Source organism: Salvelinus sp. IW2-2015, linkage group LG23 (genome assembly GCF_002910315.2).
Source record: "Salvelinus sp. IW2-2015 linkage group LG23, ASM291031v2, whole genome shotgun sequence".
NCBI lineage: Eukaryota > Metazoa > Chordata > Actinopteri > Salmoniformes > Salmonidae > Salvelinus > Salvelinus sp. IW2-2015.
The window spans coordinates 27,362,564-27,381,150 of record NC_036863.1 but is presented as its reverse complement, the minus strand read 5'-3'; the positions used below and the strand labels follow the sequence as shown (position 1 = coordinate 27,381,150).

Genomic DNA, 18,587 nt, shown 5'->3' with positions numbered 1-18,587 from the left:
AATACAAAACSTAGGAGGCTCATGGTTCTCACCCCCTTCTATAGACTTACATGCTGACCACACCGCTCACGTTGCGCGAGTGTTGCAAAATAAATGTACACATAGATGTTATTCAATCATTGCGCGTCAACGAGCTCCTGCGTAGCCAGGTGTTAAAATAGAACTTGATTCTATTTGTGACGCATGACGCGCTGCAAGTCCTGCCTCTCCCATCTCCTCATTGCTTTTTAGGGGCATATACCCACGTGGGTGATTGAAAGATGAACTGAGGTCCACACTCCAGTACACTTGGTAGTGGTAATGCACCTTAAAGTTGGTTGCCAACCGCTATATAAAGTTCAAAGAAGAAGAAACCTGAAGGAGGAGAGATTACTAGAAACAAACTCAGTTTACCCTTTTATCAGTGGAGTAGAGGACCTTGTGCATTTCAGGTCAAATAACAACCCAATGATTATATCCCAATACAAATTAGCTAGCAACAGCAAGCTAGCTAGCTAAATTGCCATAAATGTTTAATGCTTTACGACCTGTCCCCAAATAAATATAGTTGGTTRAGAATTAGTTTTGARATTTCAACCTGAGTGTCCTCCTGATCATGTCTGGTGTGTGTGGACACAATCAACATGTGCGCGATGGCGGACCCACGCMCGCAAGKGGTCTGGTCAGCATGTTACACAGTAATAATGACAACTTCCGGAGGACGTCCTCCAACTCATCAGAGCTCTTGCACTCAATGAACTGACATGTCCACCCAATCAAAGGATCAGAAAACGTATCTAGTACTGAAAGCATAAACTACAGCTGGATAGCACTGCAGTGCAAAACATGTGGTGAGTAGTTGACTCAAAGGGAGAGAAAGACAATAGACAACAGTTTAGAACAAATGAATTTCTTCCAAAATGAAGGAGAAGCAAGAGAGAAAAAGAGAGTAATTTAAAAAAAAAAATCAGTTTCAATTACATAGCTAGCAAATGCGGCTAACTAGTTTAGTCTACTGAAACACCCTGCTCAAACAAAGGGATGTTATGTTAGCTAGCTGGCTATGACTATCCAATACAACACTGGATCTCTTACAAGTCAAGGTAAACTTTTGGTTTTACTAATTTATTGCAACTGGGGCCCACCGGTGTAACTGCTGACTGTACACTGTAACGTTACTGCATGATTGTAGCGGGTTTACTAACGCATTAGTTCTATTAGCTATGCTGACTATGATGTTACTTTAGCTAATATGGTGACAACAATGTAGGCTGTGTGTAGCGGTTTGGCTTGGAAAGCTGATGTGTTGTTGATAAAATAATTTATATGTTTAAAGATAATGATTAAATAATTCCACTCTGAAACCATATAATTGTATGAAATGTATTAGTATCATAAAACTATAATCTGATGATGTGTGTAGTTTTAGTCAGAATTAGAACAAGGACCTTTTYTTCCTTTTTAGTATGTAAGCAGGGTGCAAGTGGGAAACAAATGATGAGCTATCGACAGACAAGTTGTAATACTGTGTTCCTTACAGGACATTCTGTCTCCACCCATGGAGGGGAGAAACTGTTAGGCTTGCAGAAAATTATGAAACATGTTGCAGATTAAACAATGTATCTGTGTAGTGAAAAAACACTGACTGTCTGAGCAAGGCGTAGCTTAAGATTTGAACTTGTTTGTGTGTGTTATAAAGACTGTGTTTGCATTCTTGACTTTAGAACGTTCTCTGAATAAACTGTACTAACTTTTTGCATAAGCTGAGTCTTTGCCTAATTATTATTAAACCCATGGTCTTACAAACCTCGGGGATTGGTCAAAGCTATTGATTGTTAGTTATTATCATTGGGATTGAAAATTCTCATGACAGTTGTGCATTGAAGTCCACAAGCGAACAGGAATAGGTAAGAGGAGAGCGCATAGTTGCGAAAAGGAAAACAACGTGGCTGCTATGAAAGTGAACTGTGTTCACGCGAGATCAGGGGTGTATTCATTCCGCCGATTCTGTAGAAAAAGTTTCTTAAATGGAAAACAAAACAGGGATAAACATACCTGAATACGTCCAATAGAAACTTGRTTGTAACTGTTGGACTAATGATTACACCCTATATCAGCTAGATGCAMGCAAGAGTGTGCAAGGCGGTATTGAATATCACTGTGTCCATGTATCACCTCAAATTTTTCTCTCATCCTGTGTGCACCTACATTGTAAACTTTCATTTATAGGTTGTAGCAACCTCGTGATGGGTYTAGGTAAAATTTGAGTATCATGTTGTAATGCTGTTACAACGCTGTTAAATTGAGCTGGGTGAATGGAATATGTGACACTCATCCAATATGCTGTAATATAAATAAGGCCGTGCTCATAAGAAAAAAATCATCCTCCCTCATTTTAAACGGCACTGACCGCCACTGGTCTCCAGTGATAGCCTACCTTCAGGGTTGAGGAGTAACGGATTACATGTAAGGGATTACAAAAAACAGTCATTTTAATACTTTACATTACCAACAAAAATTCTGTAATCAGATTACAGATACTTTTGAAAAACTAGATGATTACTTCGAGGATAACTTTTATATTCAGAAAGGATGTTTGCGGAAAAAAATGACACTTCTGTTTTCTCAWTGGCATTCAAATCAGCATTGAAAAAAGGCACAAATTTAAGTTTGTTCCGCCTGKGCAAGTCTGACCACAAGTCAGAGACCACTATGATGACACACCAAATGTGTTTGATTGATCGCGGGAAAAGAGCAGGAGTAGGCTTTTGTAGGCTACCCACCAAGGTATGTCTTCCAATGGTGCGATTGATGTCGTCATCCAGTGATTATCCAATTTGCTCACTCTGAATTTGGCACATGCGCTCTAGCCAACAACTCGCAGTGCGGGTAGGCTACCTACATTATGAAATTATTCTGGATAAAAACGAGATTATTTGTCAGAATAAGACCCTATTTATTGGAAAGGAGCATCAAACTCACTCACCACCCTATGAAGTTAATCTGTAGTTTAATGATCTGCATGCTTTCGTGAGTCGTTGTGCGAGGACCACACAACATATCATCGCGTGACTCCCAAGTTTACTTCGATATGATGGTTATTATATCAATATTTGCGCATAAAAGCGTTTCCACTGCCATTTCTCCAATAATTTCTTTTTTTGTGATTGTCTCTTTTCAGTGTCCAAATTAGCGGAGACCCAGGTAYGAGTGCCAGCTGGAACAGAGTAAAGGTCAGACTAGGCTAGGAGATGGAAACACCTAGAGAAAATCCAGAATTGTGCAAATGTGTTGTAATGCATCCTATTGATCTAGAAAGATCAACTGACATACAATCCTAATGTTTGATTTGATGTCCATCAGCATTCTCTGACCATATGTCAATATTTTCCACAGTTCTGAAGGATATGGTGGAATGACAGCTGACCACAGAGAATTACACCTCAACCTCAGAGAGAGTGAACATATAACAGAAAAGGTGACTGTCAATTATCTTACTGGATCCAGTCCCACTCAACCCATATTTCTTGGTCAGTTTCAAGATTCTTGTGCACTTTTCCATAGATTGTGGAAAGAGAGTTGTGGGTGCTGCTGCTACATTGGTTCCATTCAATGTCATCCAGTCAATTGGATTCTCTGATGTCTTCTCTTGTGCTGCATCTGGCAACCCAGCCCTTACATAGTGGCCTTGTACACAAGATTGCTTCTCCTTGCCTTTCTTTCCCAGAATTGGATCAAAACAGTGATTGTTTATCTAATTTTTGACCTGCTCTTACTAGTCCAATCTTCCTCTTCTTCCTCCCAAGCTCTCTCGGACAGTTTCTTACCTGACCACCGCCATGTACCAGAAAGACGCAGAGCTTCAATACTGCTAATCACAGTAAGTGATCAACCATTGTAATCTGTTCATAGATTAATGTTAAGGTACAGTAGTCTATATGGTTTAATAATGGATCCATGACATTGTCTACAAAGATACTGAAACTGAGAGGGATCTTAGTTGTGAGGTTGTCTGATATAAACTTACATAGACTCATGTCACCATCTTCTATTAGAGTCTCCCGCTATCAGAAGGAAGCTGTCACTCAAGCCAGGGGGGCCAACATTCTGCAGGCCAGCCTATCAGAGCGTGAGTTTGAATTGGAGAGCCAATCAAAGGAGTTGGCAGCCCTGCGGTTGGAGCAGCGGGAGTTGAGGGAGGGGCTTGCAGCGGTCTGGAGAGAGAAAGAGGGGCTTCTGGAGAGATGGATGGATGAGAAGGAGGCGGTGGCAGAGAGGGTGAACAGGCACAATGATGCACAGGAAAGGTGACAGAGCAAGGGTTCTATACTTAGTTTGAATACTTAGAACGTTTAAATTCCTAGCCTCTTCCCCTAGAGGTAAAGTAATATATCTAGGTGTAACTGAAAGGTCGCTGGTTAAATCCCTGAGCCGACTAAGTGCTGAAATCTGTCGTTGTGCGCTTGAGCAAGGCACTTAACCCTAATTGCTACTGTAAGTCGCTCTGAATAAGAGCGTCTGCTAAATGACTAAAATGTACAAATGTAAATGTGGTTGGGGCTAAGAGAGATGTGTGTGGTGTGTAGTACTGGATGTGGATAGAGGTACAGTGATTGAATGCTTTTCCCCCACCAGATGGCGCCGTTTCACCCGTCGATTCAATAAGCATCTCCGTAGAGCGATGCTGCGACCAGGTGAGCAGACRAACTCCTGGATGACTGGTAGGCCTTCAACAGAACCAGTAACTGCCATACAGAGTAACACTTCCAATAGCCTTAAATTATCCTCATTGGGGGGTTGCTATTGTAGATCTGTATGCATACTCTAATCACAGTGACGTGTAGTGACACGTATGCATAACTGCCCACTGTCCATTCTCCTGTCTTTTCCTCTGTAAGGAGACACACAAACAGACACAGAACACACAGCAGTGGCAGGCAATCGCTTGCGTACCAACTAATATCAAGGTCTGCTTTGACCAGAGGAGGATGGTGCACACTGCACTGCCCAGGGTGGACCTTGACACATTTTCCCAAAAGCTTCCTGTACTAAAACAGACCTCGAATGTGGCTCAAATCTTTTTTTACATGTTTATCTATTGAAAGATATTGATTTTAATCAATGTAGCTATAGGTACAGCTAATTATAAACCAAACTGTAATACTGTTGTGAATTTCGTACAGCTAATTATAAACCAAACTGTAATACTGTTGTGAATTTCAGATACTGTATGTACAGGCTTATTTAAGTGAGTACCTAAGACCTAACTCAATGTTTTAATATTAACCGTTTTAAAATACTATGAGCAATAAAGTAACAAACTTCTGTCATGTTTTTCACTTCACTTATACACCACTCTCTGTCCTGTGACTGCTTCCTGTTTTTATGTGAGACCATCCTTTTCAATGGTCACTCACTGGCCCACAGAGGAGCTTACCTAACTACACATTTCTGCAAAGTAGGTATAAATGTGTCAGTGGCACTTTGAGCCCCAAATGGTGAAGCATGATGCCATTTTGATAACTTCTGACAAGCTACTGTGCAAATCAAATTTAACGCGAACACACATTGTAGATAAATAAATTCTGACAAGGAAGTCATCTGAGCCCATGTTTGGATACTTGACTTCATCACTTCAACAGTGAGATTAACTTCTCTTCCGTATTTGGATATGAGACTTGATAGAACGTACACGAAAAGGAGTATCTACTAGAGAATTTAATTCATTTTGCCTTTAATTAAAAAAAAAAAAAAAATCTGAAGAAAAAATTAAGGCAAACAAAAGTATTAAATGATTGAGAATAATCATAGTCAATGATACAGTAGTAATAATATTAATAGTTCTGTCATGTTCGATCAAAATCATATCAGTATACTTTCTGTAGACATTAAGACTCTCCCACAGCTCAGTGGCAGCACTTTCAAATATTCACTTAGCAGAGCTGCAAACAGGTAACCCATAGATGCACAACAACAATAATCACAGATCATAGTTCACAGCACTGCTGAAAAACATGCTCCATTGGTGTCGCTGTTGCTCTACAAAGCTCTGACACCAATGATGTATCTCAAACTGACCCCTAGCTAGCCTGTCACTAGACACTTCTAGGATTGGATAGGTATGAATATTATAGTAATTGATTCAACCTGCCTTCTGATTGGCTAGTTGGAATTTCCCCACATTACTTATACCTATCCAATCCTTTCAGATCTACAGGAGTGCCTARGGAAGAAGAGCTAGGGGTCAGTTTGGGATTCAGCACAAGAGTGAATGGAATCTGATGTAGAAATTATTTGAAAATACCCATTCTCTTAGACCATGTGCAAGAATCTGATGAATGTCAGTGGTGCATTGAGATTAACTGACAGACTGACAATGAGGAGTATCACTAGGCTATACAGTGCAGGTCCAGTGTGTGCAAGTTTACTGTAAGTGGGAGCGTATCATCTGTCCTCTTTATTGTAGAAGAGAGTGAATCACAGAAACCTCCGTATTCTTCCCTTAAAACATGAAGGTTTTTACAGAATGAATGACAGGGTAGAAACTCAGGAATGTCAAGATGGGGCAGATGAAAGGGTTGCCTAAATTACATCACTAACCAAAGTGTGTCAGTCTGTGTGTTTGCCCTTCTCTCAGTGTGTTTACAGGTACTCTCTAAACCTCGTTTTATATCAATGATCAATACATGATCAATATGATCAATATTTGTAGAAATAATTACATTTAAATCACTATTGGTGGAAAAAGAACGATAAAGCCCCCTTCCTTTTAATGGCACTCCCTCGGCGTGGACAGCCATGGCACATCATCCCTCTTTATTACATTTAAATCATCTACTTTTTATCCACTATAGCACMTATTAAACACCTCGAAACTGCTGGCCAAATGACACCTGTGGATCTGTCATGGTACAATATTACATCAACATTTACATGGTGCTGGGTTTTCGCTTGTTTGCCACCCCCCATAACAACAACCACTGCAGACAGCGAGAACGCAAAACAGAGAACATGTACAAGAAGACAAGTGGCTTAAGCAAGACAAAAGAACACCGCAAGCAACATCGGGAAGACCACGAGGCCACCACGTCTCTCCATCCACATGCTTTCATCCCACCGTGTGTGTGTAAGAGTGTGTGTGTGAGCTCTAACAGTCCTCATCGTCTGCCATTCCTTTGAGCCGCAGGCGGGCAAAGTCCTCGAACACAAAGTCGTCATCTTGGGAGAAACTACTGCAGGACGACAAGAAACAAGGAAACATGGCAGAAGTGTGAGTGTTTTAGATCTGTGGGAATAGTCTTAGGGTGTCTTTGGCTGCGTTTACACCAGCAGCCCAATTCTGATATTTTTTTCACTTATTGGTCTTTTGCCAATAATTGGGCAGCCTGTGTAAACGCAGTAAAGAAGCAGTGATTACAATGGTCAGACAGACCAGATTAACACTCACTTTGATTCAAATTCTATCAGGTTGGTGTCGATGGGAGGGTCCGACTCCGGCACAGCTGTTAGAACACACAGATAATGACATGTCAGTGTGATGTCACCATGGCAACTCCATAGTAATTTACAGGCAGGAAATACCAGAGTGAGATTATGTATTTGATGTGCATGTGAGGGACTGTTATTCCCTGCCCACAAGGCTGAACTAAACTACTGACAGATATTTCACAAGACTTTGTCAATTGCTCTTCACTTATAGGATTAGTAGAGTTTCCACTAATTCACTGCTTCCCAATCACACAAAAAAGCAAGCCACTTGAGGGACTCTAAAGTGCTCATCTTCCTTAATTTGAACTGATCGGAACATTTGAATATGTGAATGTAACAAGGTGGAAGAATATGGTGGAAGCTTGCCAGAGGATTTGTTCAACTCTCTCAATTCACTGCAAATGAAGGGAAGGAGAGGAACCCGAAATACTGAGATAAAGACCTGATAGTGGGTTTATGGAGAGGTGGTGGGAGTCTGTAGGTACCTGAATGTGGGCGGGATACGGGGAGTTCTGTGGGTTTGGGGTGCATTAAGACAAAGGGCAGCTCCACCGACACATCTCTGGAAAAACACAGAATATAAACATTAATTAAGATCAATAATAATATATATGCATGCATAATAATAATAAGACATTTAGCAGACGCTTTTATCCAAAGCGACTTAGTCATGCGTGCATACATTAAGTATGGGGGGTCCCGGGAATTGGACCCTCTATCCTGGCGTAGCAAGTGCCATGCTCTAACAAATGAGCTACGAAGGACCACATGCATGTTCAATCATGCATGTCAATCAATAACAATTTGATAGTTATTCTATGGAAACATTCATATGATATACTATTGCACAATGAATAATCCAAGATCTGACAGGAAACCACCCAGGAAACAGTGATTAGTGACATGTTTGATCAGTGAAGGGGGAATAAAGCCCATCAACCCTCCTTTGCTGTCGAACATTGATCTCACCCAATGGGAACTCTTCAGTTCTGGGTAGCACTTCGTTTGCAAAAGTCATTATACAGTAATAACCAATGAATTGTAATAAATCAAAGCCTAAACACCAAGGTGTGCAGACTTTTAATATATTCAAGCTTCATTCCCCTCAACACTGCATTGATAACTCTGCATCAGTGTGACTTTGGGCCACAGCCTAATGAAACCTCACACCATCCTTAGGGTTAGGACTGACTCAGGCAGGGAGAACACAGGAGGCTGCAGCTTAGCATCTGCAGGTGAGATTTGACATACAATGGCTGGTATGTAAAATAACCACACATACACACACTTAAGAGGCACTGATGGCGGTTCTGGCTCACAGACACTCAACCAAGCACACACAAATGGCAATAGGGCATAAGATCACCACACACACATGCAGGTGGTGGCTGGGATGTCATATTACCTTTCTAACACGCCCCTCAGCAGCCTGAGATAACCCAATGCAAGAGCAGATGCACGGATGGAGGGAGAGACGCACAGACAAACAGACGGGCGGACAAACACAGTAGGCGAGAGAGACACAAACCACAGGAGGGAAGATGAAATGAGGCGGGAACTCAAAACCAAGGCAACCGCAACCGAGAGGGGAGACCACAAAGCATGGCGCACCAGTGAGTGGAGTGGGAGGAGCAGAGAGACTAGTGAGGGTCTGGGAGATGTGATTTTATGACTGTTTATACACAAGTTGTAGTGGCAGAGTATCAGGAGTGTATGACACAGATTGGGGTGTAAAGGTGTGTGTGTAGACTACAGCATGTGTGTGGTCAGTAAAAGTGGTAGGTGTGTGTGTGTCAGTTTTTCCCTGAGTACATGGAAGTAGCCAGCCAGAGAGTGCTGGGGGGGGGGTCCGGGGGGCATGCCCTCCTGGATAATTTTTTTGCAGAACAAGCTTTATTTTGGTGACCTCTGATACATTCTAATTCCTTGATTCTATTCGAAATACACAGCTAAAATTGTTGAATAGTTTAACGACTTTACCTCCCATTTTGGTAAAATGGGTTGTGACTTAACAATTAAAATGTATGAATTCAGTGTGTTGTTAATGTTTGAGATATTGTCTAGGCCCATATGATCAGAGCTTTTTTCTAAGTAATATAACCTTTAACACTAAACCAGTCTCTTGAGATTCAAATTATATTTATAATTTTACTGCAAGATATGAATTCCCACAATGATGTTCTTAAAATTACATATTTTATTGGCTCTGTGGCTATGGACACTAAGGGTAATGAAGTATAAAAAGTAGCACGTAAGGAAAACACTGCAGTGTGTACCTGCACAGAACCACCCACAGCAACGTATTGATATTGACCAGACTCATGTGGAACTCACCCTCCACGAGAGATTACCAGTTTTACTTTGACCCTGTAGGAGACCAGGATTCCAAGGACCTCCTTGTTAGTTACATCCTTAACACTGAAACACAAACATGAGAGAAAGAGAGGGTGGTGAAAAAGGTTCTCAGTAAGGGATGAGTTCTTGCATCTTCTAGGGTGCTGCGTTCGAAAATAAATCAGAATGCATTTATGAGCTCAACCACTCCCTCAGCATGTATGTGTAAACTCACATGCTGGCCAAGTTACAGTATGTGTGGTGTGTGAAATAGTGCTAAGGCCAAGCTAGAGAGTGTCATTATTATCTAACATGGTTCTGGATGCCAGACTACAGTGTTTGAGTGTGTGAGTCATCGTACATGGTGCTGGAGGCCAGGTTGGTGTCCTCATGTTTGAGCTTTCCATCCAGGGCCAGGCCCCTCTTCTCACGGTTCTTGTCTAGCGTGGGTGTGAGGGTGTACACCTTACAGAACGTAGAGCTAGACGACACCTGGTCACTGAGGAGAGGAACACACACACACACCTATCAGCACACCTGGGACATAACTGAAATATCAATAGATCTGGACAAGAAGGTATGGAAAAACAGCTGATCACAAGCTAGAAGTTATTAAGAGAAATGTCTTGGAAGTCTGAAAAATGATAATGGCATGAACAGGAAAGGAAAGGATGGGGGAGGGAGAGCAAGCCTGAGCCAGAACTGTACAGGATATTATTAGAAACAAGGGTCCCTTGTACCAAATCAAACTTCAGCACTAATATAAAATAACAGAGCTACTCCTGGAAAGTATTCATACAGTATTGAAAAGAGAAATATGTATGATTTATTCATATTGCCTTACACTTCTTAGATAAATATCAAGTCTACAGTGAATTTGTTTGAACAGCAGCCATACTTGCTAGATGAGGCTGTGGGCCTGGAAGAGGACTTTTCAGCTAACTTAGCTACAAACATGATACTATTTTTCTTTCTTGCGTGTGTAAAATACTAAAGGTTAACAGAAAGCAAAAAAGGAATTGATGAAACCAAAAGAAGAAGTGAACAACATTTGACAAATGGGTTGTTGTTCTGGCTTCAGGAATGGCAGTTCAAATCCACTCTCTTCCCTCCTGTTGCTACACTCCAGTTGGGCTTTGCGGATGGATGCCACCAACGCCACCGAGCAAGGCAGACACAGTCAAACTAGATCCGAGAACAATTTAAGATCTGCTACGTAGCCCCTGAGAAAGCTCCGACCCAAAGAAACACACACAAGCTTTACACAGCGTCATTCCAGCGAACAGCAAACTAAATCCCCAGCTGCTACCAGCCACAATGCATGACTGGCTATACTGCAGTAGTTCAGAACTGCCAGGGGATGGGGGATGTTCTCAGGGTAACCGAGACAGCGCTTCACCACTCTTTTTGACATAGCAGAGAAACACCCTGTAATTTTGTGTATCTAAAGTAGCCTCAAATTTTTATGAACAGGTTACCAATGTAGCCTCTGCTTTGGGTACTTTTTGTTTCTCATTCCCACAGAGTTTCCATGTTTTGTCCTCTACCTGTAGCATAGAAGGAACTGTGTTTAGAATTACAAACTCAACATGTTGTTGTTTCTTGCCAGACCAGGGTAAATGTTCTTTCAACATTTGTTCATCCTAAAATACTGATATACAATGGCAGAATGGCACCAGAAATCAAACATGGTATAACTAAACCTTTAATGCTCACCAACATAGTCTATATACCATGAAGTCAGGTGCGCAGCGGTCATAACATTTGTCAGAAGGTTATTGTCATGCAAAAGGCTGGCAGTCTCACAGTTATTGACTGTTAATTAACAAACATGTTAAATTAACATCTCCAGGCTCCACTCAGACAAGTAGCATACAAGCCTCTGACGCCTTTGGAACATCGACATTTAAAAAAGTTTAATAAAACTAATTGAATATACACCATCACAATAAATTCATTTATTTTAGGCAGGTCTAAAAAAAAAAAACATTATGATCTGAAATACATTTTTTTCATAAGAACAGAATATGAGTTGTTGCTGTGTGTTATCTGGCTATAAAATATTTTTTTTTATAAAAAAATATGCCATAAGCTGTAGGCTTGTTCATTTAGCAGACAATATATGCGTATAAGTCCCGAGAACATGATATGATTTTATAGTAAGAAGAATATAATTGAACTTAGCTGAATAAAATAGACTGGATATTATTCCCATTCCGGAGCGAGAGAGCGTTCATAGGAAGTGGCTATGTTAGGCGTAAAAGTGATCATTTGAAACAGGTCCTATGCGCTAGGTTTAGAGTTATTTGGCAACTTTAGTTGTGAATGATACAAACCTTACAATTATTTAGAAATCAAAGATATATGGGCTGTATGATCCGACTATAGGCTATTGATGATTTGAGAAAGTCGCAACAAAAAAGCTTGAGCTCTGCTCCTTGCCTCAGGCTGCACACGCTGTTCTCTCAAGTGATCATATTTCCACCAATCAGACTATTCTGAATTTGAACTTGTKTTTACTAATATGTAAAATTAGTTGTGATTTATAATGGCCCATTATCAAACAAGCAATAAAAAAAATACATGTCATCCGTATGCACTGGAATAGCAAATGGAGGCCACTTTCCTGCCGGTACGGTTTTCACTCATGTTGGGTAGACTATTCTGGTAATTTCTCTGCGACAGGTGATATTCAGCCCAAACTCTGTGCTCTCCAACCCTGTTCCTGCAGCTACCCAGTGTTTAATTTGTGAAACCAAGTGAAATCTGTTTGGGAACGTCGACAGTAACATGTTTTCACAACTAAACCTATTTCATTAAACTGTTAACAGCCCCTCTCTCTCTGCGCGCTGGAGAAAGGAATAAAGGAGAGGAGGAGATTGAAACTCACGGTGGTGAGATATTTTGTAGCTAAAAGGTAATGTGTCAGTCCATTATTATAATTTGTTTAAATGCCCTATTACTTGGCTATTCAAAATCTAAAACAAATTCACTATAATTATAGTCTAAATCTGAATTTGTTTCATTTAAGCTAGACCGATTATGTACCAAAGATATCATAAATCAGTATTTATGTTTTTCTGCCATGCATGATATGTAGTTGGCTATTTAATGGCACAATCTTTATTTTAATTCAGGGGGATTTGGGGGCTTGGGCTCATATATAGGCCTATGCTTATGCATAAGCTCTAATATGCATATGTATGCTTTGAATGAATCATCACCTTAGAAAGCGCTGTCCATTTTGTTGTGTTAGGCTTTGAAACAACAGCCACAGAAGCCATGTTTTCCACTCAGTTTGAACCTGTTGTTGAACTTCTTTCTTCAAATTGATCAAGCACAGTGAGGTAAGTTGTAAAAGCATCTACTGTCTTGATGATAAGTGTTTGATGTACATTTGCATAGATGTCAGAGTGGTTGGAGCAGTGGTTCCCAACCTTTTTTGGTTACTGTACCACCAATTTAATTTTGCTCTGCCCGGAGTACCCCCTCATGTAGATTTGACCAACCAGTCTTCCAGTACCCCCTGTGGATAGGCCAAGTACCCCCAGGGGTCCTAGTACCCCTGGTTGGGAACCACTGAGTTAGAGGAACAATAGAGCCCTGAGTACCAGGCCATTAGCCACCTGATGATCATTAGGGAGTTGGGTAAGCTACTACTAATGCATGTCCAGAGTGCATAAAAAGAGATTACCTTGACTCGACGTTCATGTAGAATTTTACTGTGGTCATGACTCATGACTGCCAGTGTGGCAGTGATACGTCACCGCAACAGCCCTAGGCGTGATGTATAAAAGGAAACAGGCAAAGTGGAAATAAAGGAACTGAGGAGTGATAGGTATAATAGTCATGTAAAATACTCACTCTGCCTCCACCTGAGCCACTGGACACTTGTACTGAGCCGTACTGAACAGACAGATATCAGCATACTGTCGCACTGGAGAGAGGGAAAGAAAGAGTTAACCACACACATACAAAAGAAAACAGAGGAGAGAAGAGCGAATAGAGCCTAGAGTCATAAAATAACAATTGATACAACTTTGATGAAAGACAGGTACCTGAGATTTTGACTCTTTTGACAGTCTTGGTGGAGTTGTTGGTGACGTGAACATTCACGCTGATGGGTTCTCCATGGTAGTAGAGCTCTTTATCCAGAGAAGCCTCCAGGTGTAGTGAGCGGTCCGACATGAGGAAGCTCCGAGTGGTCTCCACCATGGGCTGAGGCCCAGGCTTCTCTGGGGCATACTGCACCTTACGGATCACTAGCCGCACAGAGTTCCTACACAACACACACGTTACAGATCACCAACTTTGCTGACTAACTAAAAACATACAGAGAAATGCACAGACATGCATATCACATGTTTTCAAGGATTACAGACCCTAAAAAGCTCCTGCAGAAGACACAAGTAAAATGGTTTTCGTACCGTTTGTGAATCTTCTCCTCTATCGATTTGGCACAGAACGCTCGGATCTCAAAGTCTACCCCACATGCCTAAAGAGGGAAAGGAGAAGAGACATGGACATAAATTATCAAATTGGCATTATTAGTGTCATGTGGGTGTGTATTGTTGACTCTACAGGTATGGAAATTGCTGAGTTTAGATATCCGTCATATAATGTGTAAGTTTGCATGAAGCGTCTTTACCTTCCCCGTGTCTTCTGGTCCTGGCTGTAAGGTGACTGAGCACGGCAGGTTCTGGGGAATCTGAGAGACACAAATTTGCCATATTTTACAGACTCAAAGTATATTCATGTGTGTGTGTGTGGTTGTTTGTGTCTACTTGACTCACTGTGAAGTAGAAGGGGTGTGCCTGCTGGCCCAGTTTCTTCAGTAGTCTTTCCTGCAAGCGACTGTTGGCTTTGCGTTCCTCTGCGATTGGAGGGAAGGCCTGGAAGGTGGAGATATACAGATCCTTCCGGAAAGACAGGCCCAGCACGTCCAGGTCCTCACGGCCATAGCGGAATGCACACGTCAGAGTCACAAACACTGGGGAGAAGGAGGGGTTTGAACATCAGAAGAGGTTAAAATGGCAAAAAATAGAGGAGACAAAACAGTGGAGAGAATGAGGAAGATGCCAACTCATACCTTTCCTTTCTTTCAGATACTCGGGGTCCACTAGAATCACACCATCTGTGAGAAAGGAAAATGTAAAGAGGTAAGGTTTTGATTAGACAATGTTAATTGTTTGAAACACAGTGTTTACGAACAATAAAACGAGTCAGTTTTATGAGAGATTCTGAGTCCCATGATGCTCTCACCAGTACACTCATTGATCGTCCAGCACTTACCGACTGGGTCCACCTGGTCAAGGTGATCCACAAAGTCTCTCTTTCCCAGGTATACTGTGACCTGCAGAAAGGAGGGAGGGAAGTAGAGGAACTTAGACAAATGTGAAAGTGTCACAATTAAAAACATAAACCATCAAAGGATACAACTAGTAATGCAATACTCGTGTCCTTTACCTTGCAGTTGGGGCTTGATTTCTTGAAGACTCTGACAAAAGGACACGGGAMATAGAAAGCAAGAAAGAAAGAGAGATTTGATCAAGTAGGAAGCTATAGCCTATAATGTATGGGGTGTAACTTTCACACCTCTGGGGTGTAATAATTAGTCCAAACAGTTGCAAAATGTAACGTTTTGCTACTAGAATTAGAGTTTTAATTGTACAAATTAAGGTAGGTCACTCCTCGTTTCGTTTGCTTCCGTTTAAGAAACATTTTGCAACAGAATCTGCGTAATGAATACGCCCCTGGTGTTCGTCCAGTTTGTCCTCTATCATGTCCCAGAGGTGTAGGGTTAGACCCAATATCCTGCATCTGGACAGGAAACTCTCTCCCAGCAAATAGAGGCCATTTCCTGCTGCTGACTGCCACAAACACAACAGGAAAAAACCTTCCTCATTTCACGAGGAATATCAACAAAGGAGCATTGATACATACTGTGTGTACTCTTTACGCCTATTGCAGCATGCAGAAAAAAAAATCCGTTCAACAATAGTTTGCAAACTAAATTCTCAGAGAGCACTTTCATTATCACAGACTAGGCCTACACACACCCTATGCATACCTAACCTAGGTACCCAAACACACATACGTGTGAGAGGTTCATGGACTGTGGCAAGGTGTAACACAGTGTGTGCATGCATATAGGAGGAAAGAGGATATTAACAGGCAAGCATTGAACGACTATAGTCCTGTCATAAATGGGATATCTAGGCTAAATTTGCATAGAAACTCATCCCAGTGACTGCTGATAACTAACTGGAGAGGTTCATGGACTGTGGCAAGGTGTAACACAGTGTGTGCATGCATATAGGAGGAAAGAGGATATTAACAGGCAAGCATTGAACGACTATAGTCCTGTCATAAATGGGATATCTAGGCTAAATTTGCATAGAAACTCATCCCAGTGACTGCTGATAACTAACTGATAAGGACAAGTCAACAACTCCTTAACATTAGGAGAATGAAGAGGGACCACTGACTACTAGTCCATTTCTGACCAGGACTAGTGGAGGAAGGTGAACACTTTACCCTTTCCCACCAGTGGTGGAGAACATAAGCACACTAACAGCATATGTATGCATAAATAAGACCTTATAGATGCCAAGTCTAAGTCATGATATGGTTTTAGTTTGACTTGGGATATAATTTAACTATAGTGAGTCTGTGTAGTGGACACAGGGCATGTCTTCTCGCACATGCTCAGTTTGAATCTCATTGGCCTAGAGCTCTGCTGACTCTTCATTTACGAGCCAGTGCTACATTTTATACTTCCTCACCAGTTACCATCCAAACCCTTGACCCCTCAAAAACGCCACGCCACTTGCTCACTAGCATCCATCAGGGGGTTGTCATCACTGCTGCTGACGCTTCAGAGACCACAAGAGAAACACCTATTAACCTGACCTTGACCCTAAATCCCAAAACACTGAACCTAAACACCAATCTGACCGTTTACTTCAAACCTTCTACATGAACGTGACCCTGTCCACTGCACAATAACCAAGAAATAAAATCTATGAAAAATGTCAGTAGAGAACCATACTGCACATTCTTTTCAAATATATTCCACATTATTTATAGTCACTTGCAGAGGACATCGATCCAGAATAACTTAGTGGAGAAGTACAGCTGCTCAGAGTCAGACTGTACATACTGATGCAGATACAAGCAGCTGATTACCAAGAGCAAAATACTTTGAAGTTATCAAAGGTGTCAGGCCGGCAAGTGTATGAATAGCTGCATCTTAAACTGGCCTGGCCTGATATGGACAGCACACAACAGTGGCTATACAACATGCCCCTATACAGTAATCACGTGTATATGGCACATGATATCAATAGCTGGATAGACTGTGTTTGTTTGTTTACATGCAGGATATTTATCTATACATGAAATAACACTGGGCGATTAAGCGTCAAATGTACATCAAATACATGTCACTGAGGGCCAAATAAACAGACCGCTAATTAGCCAGGAATCAAAACAGTACATCAATCATGCATATCAGCTCATTCGTTAATTTTGAGCTAGCTACAGTAACGTTAGTTGTTGSATGCGAGTTGTACCTAAACCCACACACACCACGGTGGCCATCATAAGACCGTTTACCCCACCCTGCAGCTAGCTAGAACATGCTTACTAAAACTGTTGCAAGTGAAGTGAAACTAGCTAGTTATCTAGTTAAACTAGAAATTATGTTATCGTCATCAAGGTGTAGGTAAAACAGGGATATACCGGTGGATTGCGAAGACTCTTCCGCCCGAACAGTTCTAGCTAGCTAACTACCTCTGCTAACGTTAGCTAGCTAGGAAACATATGGGTCTGGCTAACAACAACACAAACACTGCTATCGAAATCCTACGACTATTGTCGTTTTGGCTAAATAGTCTCTAACGTTTAATTAGATAGCTAGTTGCTATTCTTGCCTTGGTAAGTATGGACCAATCTGATGTTGATGCAAGGGGAACAGGCTGGTCTCAAGTGATGCTAAGATGCTAGCGTAGCTAGCTACCCGTGCTCTTGCCTTCACACACAACAACACACACACTGACAAGGCAGTAGAAAATACGAGATTGCGGGGGAATGAATCCTTACCTGGTGCCCGCCTTGTCCCCCATCTCCTCGACAGGCTTTCGGTATATTGGTGGCAAAAGAACAAGCTGTGTGTATTTCTGTGAATTGTTATCTGTTTATTTTATGGTGTATTTTACTCCACCCTTGCAAGCTCTCTGGCGCTGGCTTCCGTTCCTTTTCGCTTCCGCAAAAGCAGGAACTCATCCGATCCGTGCAGCGCTGATAAATTCGCGCTTTTGGGAACAGTGTAGCATTGCGCAATAACTACGCACTATCAGAATGCCCTACGCCCAAATGGTAGGAAGGTAGTGCTTTTTGGCACGCAACGTTAGAGCGTTGCAGATTGAATTGCAATGTGTATACAATGCATTTGGAAAGTATTCAGACCCTTTGACTTTTTACATTTTGTTATGTTACAGCCTTATTCTAAAATTGATTACATTATTGTTATTTTACTGCTGCTCTTTAATTATATTTGTTACTTTTATTTCTTATTCTTATTCTTATTTTTTTTAACTGCATTTTTGGTTAGGTCTTGTAAGTAAGCATTTCACTGTAAGGTCTACTACACCTGTTGTATTCGGCGCATGTGACAAATACACTTAGATTTTTAATGTTTTTCCTCATCTATCTACACACAATAACCCACAATAACACAGTGAAAACAGGTTTTTAGACATGTTTGCAAATGTATTACAATACAA

At 41.3% G+C, this 18,587-nt stretch overlaps 1 protein-coding gene and 1 long non-coding RNA gene across 6 annotated transcripts; one reads left to right on the top strand and one right to left on the bottom strand.

Annotated features, from left to right (window-relative positions):
• The first annotated feature begins 745 nt into the window (after positions 1–745).
• On the top strand, positions 746–5,133 carry LOC111951048 (uncharacterized). 4 transcript variants are annotated; one of them, XR_011473912.1, is made up of 7 exons: positions 746–830; positions 3,161–3,183; positions 3,376–3,457; positions 3,786–3,859; positions 4,035–4,286; positions 4,615–4,673; positions 4,878–5,133. It is a non-coding gene; the product is annotated as an uncharacterized lncRNA (long non-coding RNA). The 4 variants fall into 4 exon arrangements; XR_011473910.1 differs by having other exon boundaries at positions 3,161–3,212; XR_002875551.2 differs by lacking the exon at positions 746–830 and adding an exon at positions 839–1,082.
• Positions 5,134–5,696: 563 nt separating this feature from the next.
• Positions 5,697–18,149, bottom strand: LOC111950410 (arrestin red cell). Of its 2 annotated transcripts, XM_023967966.2 has the most exons (15): positions 17,905–18,149; positions 15,268–15,298; positions 15,094–15,154; positions 14,891–14,935; positions 14,595–14,791; positions 14,450–14,509; positions 14,229–14,296; positions 13,860–14,080; positions 13,666–13,738; positions 10,163–10,300; positions 9,802–9,885; positions 8,873–8,896; positions 7,953–8,029; positions 7,427–7,481; positions 5,697–7,211 (listed from the first exon to the last, which is right to left on the bottom strand). In XM_023967966.2, the coding sequence occupies exons 1-15, from the start codon at positions 17,925–17,927 to the stop codon at positions 7,127–7,129; spliced, it is 1,242 nt and encodes a 413-aa protein (XP_023823734.1). In that variant the 5' UTR covers positions 17,928–18,149; the 3' UTR covers positions 5,697–7,126. The 2 variants fall into 2 exon arrangements, with proteins under 2 accessions (XP_023823734.1, XP_023823736.1); XM_023967968.2 differs by lacking the exon at positions 8,873–8,896.
• Between the last annotated feature and the right edge of the window lie 438 nt (positions 18,150–18,587).